This window comes from Haliotis rubra, unplaced genomic scaffold, assembly GCF_003918875.1.
Source record: "Haliotis rubra isolate DU_JTF1 unplaced genomic scaffold, ASM391887v1 Scf7, whole genome shotgun sequence".
NCBI classification, from domain to species: Eukaryota; Metazoa; Mollusca; class Gastropoda; order Lepetellida; family Haliotidae; genus Haliotis; species Haliotis rubra.
The window spans coordinates 547,557-562,879 of record NW_025767412.1 but is presented as its reverse complement, the minus strand read 5'-3'; the positions used below and the strand labels follow the sequence as shown (position 1 = coordinate 562,879).

At 46.8% G+C, this 15,323-nt stretch overlaps 1 protein-coding gene across 1 annotated transcript in view; it reads right to left on the bottom strand.

The window, feature by feature from the left end:
• Positions 1-54: 54 nt before the first annotated feature.
• Positions 55-15,323, bottom strand: part of LOC124258636 (reelin-like) — an 82,458-nt gene continuing 67,189 nt past the window's right edge. Inside the window, 7 exon segments of the mRNA XM_046692707.1 lie at positions 55-762; positions 1,606-1,784; positions 2,137-2,251; positions 7,886-7,983; positions 7,985-8,103; positions 8,686-8,840; positions 9,698-9,936. Of these exon segments, the coding sequence (XP_046548663.1) occupies positions 720-762; positions 1,606-1,784; positions 2,137-2,251; positions 7,886-7,983; positions 7,985-8,103; positions 8,686-8,840; positions 9,698-9,936 (948 nt within the window). The 3' untranslated portion in view covers positions 55-719.

The following is a 15,323-nucleotide window of genomic DNA, read 5'->3' as shown; positions in this document are numbered from 1 at the left end:
CCCATCGCCATCCATGCTACCTTACTTTAAAACATAACAAAATGTAAACAAGTATAAAAGACTTACCATTTAATGACTTAACATGGTTCTATCAGTATATACAATTCTACTTTCATAGTTTGGCAACAGGGTTTGTTTTGTCGTATAATCCGAACATGCACCATAAGAATATTGAAGACAATACTGGTCACGTATTGATGAACATGGGTTGTTGTGAAGGGTTACACACAAATGAAAAACAGTGGCGCCAGGTATAAAGTTTTTTTATGTTAAATAATGAAAAGTACTTTAAGAAGTATTCTTAATAAGCAGTTTCTTTGGTACCATAGGAAGTGTAATGAAAGAAAGTACAAAAGACAATTGTATCCAACTATGCACCTAAACAATTGACTAGAACTGGATATTAAGGACTTTAATGTTTCAAACCGTTATCCTGTAAACTGACAGTCTGTATACACGGACTATATAAACTTATATAACTGATTTTGTACATCTGAATGTAGTTCAAGGCACTGTTGCAGAAATAATTAGACATGACCCTGTAATAGCTGGCCTCTGTCACTCAGTCAGCTGTAGAAATATTTACATGTATCTACACAGCGGTGTATGTACACAATCTTTCACAAAGTCTCGGTCTGGACCCAGATTCTGGGTACTTTTCTGCTGATATTGTGCTTCCTCAGTTACTGTGACAACTGATGTTGGATGTATCTCATCAATTACTGTCTTGTCCATCTGTTCCTGCTGTGATGTGACGGACCACTGAAATATGACAATATATATTAGTGAGGAAACAATAAATTAAATGTTGAATTTTCATTCCAATGTCTCAAATCTAAACGGAAGGTTTCTATGTCGCATTGTGTATATTTTTCAAACACAGTGGACACAAACCGTGATATGATTCAGATGAAGTAGGAGCATGAATATTGTGTATTTTATGTTTGTATTAAGTTTTGTTTGTTGTTTAATGCTCCACTCAGTAAATGTTCAGCTACATGATGACAGTCTGTAAATATTTGTGTCTGGACCAGACAATCCAATGACTGACATCATGAGCATCGATCTACTCAATTGAGATACAATCATTGAATGACTTGTGTCAACCAAGTCAGTGAGCCTGACCTTTGTCACACATTTTAATAATTATTACATTACATACAGGCAGGTCCATCAGACTAACTTTTAATCTCTCAAAATAAAATATTTTGATAGAAAAAAACACCACCATTTAGATTAAAATGGGGCGGAGGGGTAGCCTAGTGGTTAAAGCGTTCAGTCGTCACACCGAATACCTGGATTCAATTCCACACATGGGTTCAGTGTGTGAAGCCCATTTCTGGTGTCCCCTGCTGTGATATTGCTTGAATATTGCTAAAAGCGGCGCAAAATCATACTCACTAACTCACTAGATTGAAAAGGAGCACCAGTGAAATGGCAAATTCAGATCCTGAATCTCTGGAAAATGTAGACTTGCTCCATTTTGGGCCATAGCATTACAGAACTGAAGACATATGCTATGGTTCAGGGACTGACAGACAAGGTTGTCCACATGCACAAGAAGGTTCATCTTTGTAATCACAAGTTCCAGGAAAAGATACTTACGAAATAATTTCTACTTTGTCGATTGCCCATTGGTCAGCTCCAGCACCATCGTGTATTGGCTGCCACCACCGGAACTGAGTGCCCACAGCACGGGCAGCGGAAGGGACGTCGTACGCCATACGCCGGGGCCTCATGAAGTCTTCAGGGTCATGGCGGGCCAGCAACTTCCAGTCAGACCCCTGAAGTCAGAGCCAAGACTCTGTCAGTCAATAAAGTTATCACAACCTGTCTTTAAGAACTAATTCAGATTCAGGTCATTCATAACCCCATATATATATATCACTTTAAGTGGTGTGGTCATACATATTGTACATCTATTTGTAATGATTGGGGTCTCCATCATTAACAGGTGGTGGGGTAGCCGAATGGTTTAAGTGTTTGCTTATCACCCGAAGTCCCAGGTTCAGTGAAGCCTATTGCTGGTGTGACCTGATATTGCTGGAATAGTGATGAAAGTGGGGTAAAATCAAACTCCAAGATTAAGATGACTATGACTGAAATGAAGAACGTCCATCCATCTAGTGGTCTCACCTGGTTGGTAGAGTACTGCAACAGCACACCTCTATAGTCAGGACCACTGCCAAGACGTACGTTACAGTTCTCTGTCTGAGCCTGACAACCTATCTGCATCACAAATATTATTTTCCTGGAACAAAAAGATCCCCACAAGTGAAATTATTGTGATGGTGTTTAAAGGAATTTAGATTCATTTTATAGTGTTACAAAACTTGTGAAAACTTATCTAATGCCTTTAGGCCTGTGAAAACAGATACAGACGGCCATCCAGATAAGTTGATGCTTAATGGTCAAAATGTCATTCTGATTTTCATAAATGTACAGACAAAAACATATGCCACAATTTCATCTGTCACAATAAGCAGATCCAGGATTTCAAAACAAGGAGGTACACATAACACCAAAGATCAGAAGTGATGGCATAGGGAGCAGTTAACATGTAAAGAGTCTGGCAAAAGGGAGGGGTATGAACCCATGCATCCCCTGGTATTGTGCCTACAGGAATTTGTGTAAGAAGTTGATTCTTGGTCTTGATACAGACGGCCATCCAGATAAGTTGATGCTTAATGGTCAAAATGTCATTCTGATTTTCATAAATGTACAGACAAAAACATATGCCACAATTTCATCTGTCACAATAAGCAGATCCAGGATTTCAAAACAAGGAGGTACACATAACACCAAAGATCAGAAGTGATGGCATAGGGAGCAGTTAACATGTAAAGAGTCTGGCAAAAGGGAGGGGTATGAACCCATGCATCCCCTGGTATTGTGCCTACAGGAATTTGTGTAAGAAGTTGATTCTTGGTCTTGCCATTGTCATGCTTACATTTGCAAAGGCTTGAATAAAATTGAAAATTTTACTATTTAAATTGTATATTTATATACTTATCCTATCTCACGGTATGCACCTCTCTCCTTCAACGACCATGTGTGGAAAAGTGCTGTAGGCTTAGTTGAATCAAATCTTACTGGCTTCTGACCCCCCCTGACCTCTGCCCCCACTCCGATATCAGCACCTGTCAATCATCTCCATAAGCGTGGAGCTCGCTCAGATGAACACGTGACTACCTGTGCCTGTCATTTTCGTCTTGGAGCTTCCAGGAATCTGTGATGTGGGGCAGGTCGGGTGGGTATCCATCGCGTGAGATAGGATAAGTATATAAATATACAATTTATAGTAAAATTTTCAAATTTTTAAACTTATCCTATCTCACGGTTGGTAGGAGGGCCGCAGATTACCCTGTCAATACTTACAACCGTGAAGACGCATAACCCAAGGAGGCCAGGAGAAAGCACCAACTCCCGATATGCAAACCCCAAACTTGTGATTGGTTTCTTCAGGTAACCCCTTAGCTTACACAGCACAAGAACTCTAGGGAGTGGGCGCTCCCAAATTAATGTGGTTTTCAGCCGCAACTTTTGCCAAGCCAAAGGACGAAGTGTGGCAAGTAGGCCCCGCCCCTCGCGATTTATCAGGTGACCCCAGTGAATTAAAGTCGAAGAGCTTAATCTGGCCAGTCCCTGCTTCGAAACTATCCCCCACAGACACACGCTGGAAGGCGGTGAAAGAGGGAATAGCCCGGTTGCTTAACCAGTTTAACGTTCAGTACTAATCCCCCTAACTTACCAAAGGTGAGAATGGACTTAGGAGCGGAACACTTCGAAAACCATGTAGGTGAGGTGAAATTGGGTTTAACATCGTGCTTGAGAATATTTCGCTCATATGACGATGTGCATGCGTGTGTATGTGTAGGTGCGGCTGCTTGTACTAGCCCAGACTTAAGCTGGTTTTATAGTGCTAGCCCACTGAGATACCATGCCGCAGTGAAGCATGAATACCCCACTCAGACACATTATACTGACTCCGAGCCGACCAGTCCTTGTTGTACCCATTAATGCCAAGCACCAGGCAGGGACCAACAAGTACCTTATTTTAACATCTTTTGGTATGACACGGTAGGGGATCGAACCCGCGACCTTCCGCTCTCCGGGCGGATGCTCTTACCACTACACCACGGAGGCGGTCCACCATGTAGGTAATCGGAAATCAACACTTCACTGACGTAATTGCTCAAAGAGTAGAGGTCAGTAAGCGGAATGTTGACCATCTCTGCATGTAGCACAAGACTTGCCTCACAGTCTATCCAGTCATATTTATGACAGTGCAAACACGCCCTAGTCCCCTAGGGGAGAATGATCTAAGCCCAAATTAGAAAAAGTACCAAGACATTGATAACATCGATATCTTTTATTATGTACAAAGCAAACCCGACCAAGGAAGGATTGCTTTATCCGCGAATGCCGGCCGATGACATTGCTGCGCCAGGACCAGGGGGCCGAATTGATGTAGACCATCCACGTCTGTAACCGGTAGTGTGAGGCGAACACAGTGTCTGATTTCCAAAAACATCCCTCCATGATGGACTGGAGGGAACAATTCCTGTGAAGTGCCATGGTGGAAGCGAGAGACCGAGTCTCATGAGGCTTCTCCGTCGACGGTGGAGGCAGGTCAGCAAAGGCATAAGCACGCAGGATCGTAGTTCTCATCCAAAACGCCAATGTAGTGCGTGAGACTTCTGAGGCGGAGGCAGTAGATAATGGAATGAACAATCTCTTACGCAGTCTGCGGCAATCCTGCGAGGCAGCTAGATAAATCCGTAATGCTCGAACCGGGCATAAGGAAAGATCTTCTATATCATCTTGGCCCAAGATAATGGACAACGGCGAAATTGTGAACGTGCGATCTGGCTGTCCTGGTAACTGATTCTTAGAGAGAAAATCCCACCGCAAACCAAGGAAAACTCTAGCATGTCTAGACCTCTCAAATCGTACCCGAGAGACATCGAGAGCGTGCAACTCGGAAATATGGGCAGCATTTGCCAAGGCCAGGAGAAAGAAGGTCTTAAAGGAGACATGTTCGAAATCTTTCTCCTCCAGAGGTTCATAATCAGCTGACGTGAGATGAGCAAGCACAACGGAAAGATCCCAAGCTGGAGGCCAGAAGTTTATACGGTAAGACCTGAGGAGAGACTGGAGCTCAGGTACAGTGGACACCTTCACACCTGAGGCCAACGCAATAACCGTGTTAAGGGCAGCCAGGTAAGTAGATAGCGATGTAAATACGCCAAGCGTGAAGATGGAGCGTGAGCGGGGACCAATGTAGCTGGTCGGAGTGGGGATGAACCAGTAGATCGAGCCGATCGGGAAGTGGTACGGGATTTTGTTCGGCTAGTTCTTGAAGATTTACGAACCAACTTCTGGCCGGCCAGTAGGGAGCGACCAAAAGTAGTGTCATCCGCTGAGTTGCGCGCAGTTTCACTAGTATGCGAGGAAGAAGTGCCACTGGCGGAAACGTGTAAGCGTTCAGGTCGTCCCACGGAATGGCTAGAGCATCGTGATCGCAAGCCAGAGGGTCCGGAATCGGTGACACAAACAGAGGCAACTGATGGTTGAACCGAGTGGCGAATAGATCCACTGTCAGTGGCGTCAACGGAAGGCAGAAGGTCTGAAACACCTGAGGATGTAATTTCCATTCCGTTGGAGAGGGAAGACTCGGACGGGACAGGGAATCCGCGATGACATTCTTCACCCCCGGAATGTGGTTGGCTCGCACAGAGATGTTGAGAGAGTTCACTAGGTTGAAGAACTGTTGAGTCCATTGCAGGAGCTGAGCAGACCCCGTTGACCCCATCCTGTTGATATGCCATACCACTGCTGCGTTGTCCGATCAGACCATGAGGGACCAAGCATGTGCAACCGACATAGCCATTGCTTCTGTTGTCTTCAACACCATGTTGAGTGGCGCCATAATCTTCCTTATGACACTATCCAAATGCAAGAGCTCACGATCCTCGACCAGGAACGGCGAGTAGGCTTTCTGTTTGGTTCCGAACAACGGGGAGACGATCAGAAACCATGCACATGAGCAGATGCTAAATTGAAGTGGGGAGCCGCAAACCCATCCTTAACCTTCCTCAGGTTACCAAACGCCTCATCCAGAGACGCTGCCAATTGAGAGATGCAAGGTCGAGGCGGAAAGGTGATAGAACCAAAATCACCTGTCTTCATATCAAAACTGGATAACAAATCAAAAGGCGAACTACTACGCTGTAGTCGGAGGCTATCGGCAATCCAAACTAACAATTGAGGTGTGTCAACAGCATGAACGCTAACATCCGAAGGCGACGTACCATCTAAAGAGGGAGCCGAACGATGAACTTCCTCCAAATGTTGAACTGGAGCAGACGTAGTGCCAGAAGACTGAATAGCAGAGGAAGATGCTGGAGTCTGATGCCGTAAAGCCGAGGCTACCGCTAGCACAATAGTTTCAAAATCAACAGGTTGTGAAGTCAGACCCCGGATTCCAGGAAATAGGTCTCGCCACAGGCCCGGTTGGAGGAGGCAAAGACGAAACAGGAGCAGATAACGAGGGATGACGAGGAGCCCCACTAAGAGAAGACGAGCAACCAGCTAACTGATACAAGTTCCCGTGATGAAACGATGAAGGCGTAGGGTCCCTCACACTCGCGCTCTGCAACCAGGTACCTATCCCGATGTAAGCGGTGCTTCGGAGGTAAACGATGCACTAGAATAAAGTGGTGGTCCGTAACCAAATGGTACAGGATAAGGGATAGATGTGGAAAAAGTCGCACTGGGAATCATCGGCAAACTTGTCGACCCCACCGGAGGATGGATGTAAAACCAACCACCGAAGTGGAAAGAGCTGAACTACAAGCAAGCATCACTTGGGAGGTAATGTTAGGAATCACACCAAGCACCGCATTAGAAACTCCTACCAAAGAAACATAGGGGTGCTGAGGAACAGTTACCACCAAAGACGGACGGGGCTGAACAGCAGATGTAGATAAAACGACAACCCTAGGTGGTGAGGAGTCTTCTAAAGTGATAGGGCTGGATGCATGCGGACTGAAAAGATTTTCACTGAGGTAAGAATCAGACGCCTCTCCCAGGAAATCTTCATTAGGAGACGGGGACTTTGATCGTCGAACTGCAGTTTTCTTATGGCATTCTGCATTAGGACATTTAGACACAGACGGACCCTCATATGTTTTGAGACGATCCCTACATGCATCTACAAGCTACCCGGCGACATTCAGAGAAAGCATCGTCGTCGAGGCCAGCACAAAAAGTGCAAGCGTTGAGACCAATCACAATGACCTAAACAATCTGCACATAAAGCATGTGGATCTGCCGTCGAGAAATTACTGTTACAATTGTCACAATGTTTACGCTTCTTAGAACCATTACGATTCGATTTACCCATGTTGAAACAACAATCAAACTATCTTAGAGACAAGCACACGTCCACACGACGTTGCGACAAGAAAGAGAATGACAGGCACAGGTAGTCACGTGTTCATCTGAGCGAGCTCCACGCTTATGGAGATGATTGACAGGTGCTGATATCGGAGTGGGCGCAGAGGTCAGTGGGGTCAGAGGCCAGTAAGATTTGATTCAACTAAGCCTACAGCACTTTTCCACACATGGTCGTAGAAGAAGAGAGGTGCATACTGTGAGATAGGATAAGTTTAAAAATGTCCCTGTTTCTTTAGAAAGTAAAATGTGAATTGCATCCTACATAGAAGAAGCTTTAGTAGCCTTTTATCATTTCATTGTACATTTACTTGGGAAGATATATTCATAGCCATTAGAATCTTTGAAGCGCCATGTTTGTTGCTGTCAGAGGAGTCATATGCTTGAAAGAACGCTGCAACTTGCACCTCTAATCCAGGATACTCACACAGCTGATGTCATATCCATCTCTGCAGTGACTGCCTGTCTTGTGCCGCAGTCATTGAAATACAGTGTCTTTCCGTGAGCATATGGCAGCAGTGCCCCCGCATCCAAACCCGATGCCACCTCCAGTCACTGCTGCCCAGTGGGCTGAGAATATCCCACCTTCAAATGATTCAAACATCTTGCTCGGGAGCTGACGTCTGCTTGGTCTACAGGTGGGACCTGGAACACAGGAAGTAAGAATAATGAAGACGTCTGCAAGCAGCCTCCTTGTTTAGCTGTGCAGAGATCCCACCCAGGAGTCTCTGCTTAATATACTACTCAAGGAAGTTCAAGAACACCCAGTTCTTTCATCTTACTACAGCAGATCTGTCATGCCATGAATAATCTCCTTTGAGAAGATCCTTTCTGAGGAGGCACATTTTACAATCTGTATTGTGCGTTGTTATTCCTTCATCAAGAACATTTGATGAAAGAATAAGTTTGAAAAGGTTTGATCAAATCATGTCCAACTCTGCTCTAGACATTTGTTGAACAGGATGATTTCACACGGAAAAAGTTAAACCAGGTTAAATTTTACTGAACGAAGTGAAGTTTGGGCTATCAGGAAATACTTGGGATATCTGAAACTCTTGAATGTTTAGAAATGCTGTTATTTCTTCATCAAGGAGACCTGAAAAATGTAATTTTCTGAATAAAATTGATATTTTATACTTATCCTGACTCATGAGGCATATAAGCATGAGTCAGGATAAGGAAAAATTGTAATTCTGGGCTTGATGTACAGATGGAAGATGCACATACCGTAATATCCCTCATCACAGATGCAGCGTCCATGCTGGCAGTCTCCGCGCCCACTACACATGTTCTCACACTTCTCCCCAACATAGATGTCGTCCAGAGCCCAACCAGCAGACGGCCGGTCCTGGGACGCCTGGATCCACCGGAATCGGGTGGAGCTGGAATTAGGATGAGTTGAAATTCTACTTGCACCCTCAACTGTCCAGTGTATCTACTCCATTTCATTATGATAAATACCCACAACACATTCCAATAACTCCACAGAAGGAGATGGTGACATCATTTCTGATAGAAGCTATTGTGCCTAATGTGTATAAAGATATACAGCCCACTCACACTTTCTGGTTTCCATTCTATTCTATGGGAAGATCAAATTTCACATCTAGTCACCTGAAGAAGACCTTGTCTGACCTCTTCTCACCCTGAGAAGACCCTTGACCCCCCAACGCACCCTCAGAAGACCCCAACTCACCCTCAGAAGACCCTGTCTCACCACTACCCACCCTCAGAAGACCCTGTCCGGGACACTGATGGTGACCCTAAGAGGACCCTGTCTGACCCCTATTCACCCGAGAAGGCCCTGTTCGACCACTACTCACCCAAAGACTTAGACCCTGACCCCTCACCCGAAGACCCTGTCTGACCACTACTCACCCGAGAAGACCCTGTCTGACCACTACTCGAGGAAGACCCCCTGAGAAGACCCTGTTGACCCACTACTCACCACCTGAGAAGACCCTGTTCTGACCACTACTCACCCCGAGAAGGCCCTGTTGACCACTACTCACCCTGAGAAGACCCTGTTAGGCCACTACTCACCCCAGGCCCTGTTAGAGCCACTACTCACCCCAAGAAGGCCCTGTTCGAGACCACTACTACCAGAGAGAGACACCCGAGAAGGCCCTGTTCGACCACTACTCACCCTGAGAAGACCCTGTTCGACCACTACTCACCCCGAGAAGGCCCTGTTCGACCACTACTCACCCTGAGAAGGCCCTGTCTGACCACTACTCACCCTGAGAAGACCCTGTCCGGGAGGCTGATGGTGACCCTGGTCCAGGCAGGGAAGTCCGCCAGAGTGAAGATGCTGGCCTGGTGGTGGACCTGGGGCCGACACTCCATCTGGTTGTTGTCAGGGAGACACAGCTGCTTCACCAGATGCCAGCGTCCTGACTGTGGGTTCTTGTTGTACTCAAGGCGGATCGGGGCGTGGTCCTCGCAGACGTTGTAATGTTGGTTGCAACCCACCACGATCTGCAAACATCCAACATGACTTACTCATAAAGCAATCAAAATCCTAACACAAGCTGTAAGAGGTCCTCCAAGAGTTTGTAGCCCTGATAGAAGCCAAGATAGTCATACTTACATCAATGATCAGCCTCAAGTGCTTTGTACAGGGGACATGAACGATTATTGTCAACAGCAAAATCACTTACATTACAGTACAATATGGATGTTCATATCCTTGACGGAATCCACTAGCTCAAGTACAGTGCAGAAGTAGTAGTACTATGATGGTACTGTCGCAGTTGCGGCCTAGAGGCTTATTTGTGGGAACTAAGTCCCCCAACCCCCAATTAAAAAGTAGCGAGAGACATCCTTCGATGTGCCGCCAGCCTAGACCCAAAGTTCCGAGCACTGACTGATCAGCAGACCCGGTGGTGTGATGGTAGAGCGTTGGACTTGTAATCCAGGGTTCACGAAAGGTGTCCGTAATATTGAGCGATGACTTTATGGAGTGGGTCTGCCATGAATTCCTCGAAGTGGATTAAGGAGTACAGGACATCGCATTCTCGGGTTTCGAAGCTATAATCGACTAAGGTATCCATGAGGCGTTGTAACCATTTGGTGCCAACGAGACCTTAACTATCGTACAGTCTAGTGAATTTCTCTTGACTTATGACTCAACGCAGGGCCGCGTTTATATCAAGGCCATGGACGTCCATCCCGAAGCGTCTGAACAACCCTTTCTCAATCAATCTCCACATGTTGATAATGAGAAACATAAGACAAATCTTTAATAACAAGGGGGTAATACGATGTCGTGACGGACGATCATCAATTCCTCTCAGACAAATCCCCTACCCGGTCCGTCTTGCAAGTAATACAGATTCGGTTCGTCGTCTTTGATGTCCACTCGGTCGACGCGGTACGTTTTCATGGACCATACGGGGTCTGTGGCACGACGTTTGTCCCCTCCTTCGAGTTCACCGGGCTGGTACAGATACCTCACAACGACCCGGTCCGGTAGTTTTTTCTCTTTGCCGTGACGCGATCGCGCAGCCGATTCAGTCATCCGGATTTCATTCGAATGGCTTCAACAGGCCTTTTATCGAAAAGACGAGTGACCTCGTAGTTGATCGCCGACACCACTCGCGGTAAGCGTACTACCCATTCTGTCGATCGTTTTTCTGGGAAGGCCATCTCTTGGGCATACTGATGTCCAAACAAACGCTCGGCTAAAGTCCTGTTGAATATTTCGACGATGGCTTGGCTCCGGTGAGCTCCGGCCATGCCTCGTCTCACCTGGACTTTATGCTTCGATAACAGCTGCGACACGGCTCCCATGAACTCGCATCCAGGATTGACTTGTAATTTGATCGGCCAGGTCAAGCGATTGCGTTTGTAGATATGTTCTAAGGCCTTAGCGACTTGACTCGAAACTTTTGTCATTAACGGCTCCGCTTCCTTATAGCGACTGGCAACATCCACGACGGTCAGGGCGTACTTGTATGTTTTGTTTCTCACCCGGTCGTGCGGGAGAAACAGGAGATCGGCTTGATGGGTACGATTGGGTATGGAAATGTCAAACTTTCTTCTCAGAATGTATCGGGGAGCCGGCAGGTACACTTGCCAGATGGCTTGCTTTTTAAGCCAAGCTTTGGCGTAATCCTCGGAGACACGAGCCGCTTTGGCTAGCTTCGGGATGGCACCCACACCTTTACAGTAACCCCCGAGGGCTGTAGTAAACCTTCTCCATGATGTATACACGCTATCGTTCATTCAATTGTTTTGACGCATCGAGTGGAGTTTCCTTTATTGGGGGTCTCGGAAAATCCCAACGCGTCGAGGTCTACTGTTGGTATCCATAGCTTTAAGTATGGATGCCATCATTCGAAATCCATCATTTGGTATCCATGGGCAACAGCGACATTTTGTTGAGAGTGATGCCATAGATGTTGTGTTTGTCGCTTCTCAACGCATTCATGGGGTGTTTGAACGTGCGTTTATCGAAGAGAGCCTGTTTGAAGAGGGTGTGTTTGATGTGGTGTTTCACCACGTATTTCTTGACCCCTTTCGCCTTTCGGATTTCGTCGTGATCGGCTTTTTGAATCGAATACATTTTAGGTCTTAACCCAACATATTCCGTGATGGGTGTCCCCGCGCATTCGTCCTTCATCTTTTTATTGGTCGTCCTATGTAGGGCGTGGTCTGGGGGGTAATCGCTGGTGTCATACAGGTGCATGTGTTTTACCATGTCCTCAGTACGAATTTCCATGAGCAGTGAATCAGTGTCCATGTACAGCACTTCACACCATCGCCATATTGACTTTTTAACTCGTTGTAGTAGAAATTGTACATGAGATGTTTGGAGAGGTCGAGAATGCTCATCCCCACGTAGACGGGCCGGTTGAGCTTTATGTGACTGTTGTTCATGTGTAGCTGCCAAGTCATTATCAAATAGCTTGCTCCGGTTGAATGCCTCGCTGGCTATGAGTTTCCTGAGTTTTTCTTCCTCGTGAGATCACACGAGTTTGACCATCACCCGTTTTCTCAAGTTTTCAATGGTTTTACCGAACATCGAACATCAGTTTGTAGAGGTCTTTCTCGAAATCGCTGGTGGCCTTTTTTCTCAGCTCGGTGTTCAACCGAATGTAAGGTTCCATCCAGGGACTTTGATCGAATTGCAGCACCCGATGTATTTTAGTCAGCTTCATGCCCAGCGACAAGTACAGTTGCAGATTCTGATTCTGCAGTACTTGGTCTTGTTCATTAAGTTAGGGACGAGTTTTTAGAGGATAGAGGAGGTGGTTGGTGGGCTTGCTCGAGTCGTAGCCTTCCACGTATTTGTTGTTGGCTTTTGCGTACCGTTTGGAGACCATGGAAATCCCACCGCGCATGCCTTTCTCGACGAATAGATTCATGTCGTAATCCGTGAGCAATTCCAGTTTAACTCTGGTTTTCTTCAATAGCACATCCAACGAGAGACCGGGGCTGGTGTAGTGCCAGGCAGGGTCGAGTTGATACTGTTTCAAACACATTGTTCTGAATGTCTCGAACACGGCGGCCAGCAGCAGGACATCCATTTTCAAGTAGAGGTCATGATAATCGACCAAATGCTTGCAACCCAATTTCTCCCACACGTTCTGGGCGTGGGCTTAATTGTCCTGGGAGATGGTTGAGTCGGTCAAATGGCTGTAAAAGCAGTCGATGGGGGGTAATCGTGGCTCCTCGAATTTAGACTAATCGTCCATGTACTTGTACGGGTACACACCCTTCCGTAGCTGCTGAGGTCGAGTCGCTGCATCGGTGTATCGATCGGTGATGGTAAAGGTATCGTTGGCCTTGACCAAACTATCGAGCGATGACAGGAGAAACTGAGCACTGTCGATAAATCTCAGACCGTTGAGCGAGAATGAGATGTATTTCTCCATGTTGTTGGGGATGCACGTTAACTTGCCCTTGATGTTCAAGATGGCCTGCATGATCAAGTGGGCATCGTACCCTCTCAAATTATGGAACACCACGCGATTGATGAACATTAAGATGTTTTGATGTTCTCGAGGCATGTCGATTCGGACAGCCGTCTCTCCACACCTCGGCAACCCTCCCGGTGCTTCCAGCAGGTTTTCTCAACTGCACGCGTGCAGGCATCGTTCGCAGAACTGTTTTTTTCTGGCGTGGTTCGATTGGTCGTACAACAGCCGACTCAAACTCTTAATCCACACGTAGTGATAACGGTCGCCTTTTTTGATGAGAAATAAATTGATTCTGCGCCCGGTTTTATCACTCACAGGGCTGATTCGGTGCACGATCGTCGTATTGCTTTCGGGGATGGAAAGGTTGATGGCTAAACGTTTTTGTTTTTCCACCTTCGTCATTTGAGAGATGGGTGTGGGTGCGTCTATACCGTCCAAGTTCAGCCCATCGTCTGCGGGATAGCTCGAAGGTCTGTTCGCCACTTTAGAATTGGCGGGGAATAAGACAGATCTCAGCACCCATCTTAAGCAGTGATCGTCGTTGTTTTTACGACAACAGCAGACGTCCCATCGACGGACGATTGCGCGACTTGGAAGACGAGAGACGCACACGATTGGAAGCCGCTTCCTCGAACAAAAAAACCCTTCGATCCAAGATCAGCCGCGTGCATGAAACCATCGATTGAGGACACCACATTGACCGACAGGATCCAAATTTTGTCCCGGAACAAGGGATCACCATCGCCATCGTTCTGACGGCTTTGGGCTTCATCGTATCGACCCTCGTCTTAGCGCTGACGGGTGGCTGCAGTACGACACCAGCACCACCACCACCCAAAAAAGGTGGCGATGTCAGAGACTGGATCTCGCCCTGGCGAGACTGGCCGGCAAAGCCGCCGAAGCCCTGCCCGGCATCTTGGGCAGCATCGTGTCGTGGTTGCTGGGCTTGTTGTTGAAAACGGTCACATGGCTCGGCCAGAACCTGTGGGTGGTCGTCATCGGCGCGGCCGGCCTGGTGTATGTCGCCGCTTAAGAATTTTTAACCATTTGAAGCACACTCCGGCCGCGATTCCACCGACCACGACCGCCGTTTTACGATCGAGGTGTTGCTGATGTTCAACCGCCGATGTGGGGCGTGGTGGTGGTGCGGGTCAAACGCGGGGCGGCTCCGAGGCTGGCATCACGATCCCTGTTTTGCCGGTATGCGTGGGCGGTGGGACTCGACACACCGCCTTTAAAATTCATATAAAATCATCTCGCCATTCATTACTCGACAGAGCAAGTCCTGTCAGAGCCAACCACTTTTCAGTAAACCATCACTGACTTCTTTCACAGATTTCGCTCCACTGTACGGAATGCCCAACCCGTGGTTCGTACCCAGTATGCCAATCCGTGTTCGGATCGATTTCGAAATCACCACAAATCCGTTCGTAAGCCCGCCGATCGTAAGGATTGTTCGATACATCCCCTGTCTTGTCCTGCAGAATCGGGGCGCTGATCTCTTTCAGGATGCGTCTGATCTGGTAGTACACGCGGAAAATAAACACGGACCAACTCAGCGGAACACGATTTGTGCTCAAGGAAATGCCTATACTTTTCAAATACATCAAAATGAAATTCTTCCTGAATTGCATCACGTTGTTAAACCATGCGTGGACTGCCTTCCTTTGTGACCGAAATCCACATTTCAAATTTTCATGTGAACCTTCCTTCGTGATCCACCACGTAGCACTTAAGTTATCGCTTTTAGGATAAATCACTCCCGGCTTGTACTTGGGTGTATTGAATTAATATAATTACGTATATATATTTTTTCAATATGTACCTCATGCTCCAGGGAATCACAAACGGTGAACCCGTTCCGCTGCTGCAAGCGATTGATAACAGGTCGGGGAACTCGAAAGTCGCACTCTGCGATCTCACCTACTACCCGCGATGGTC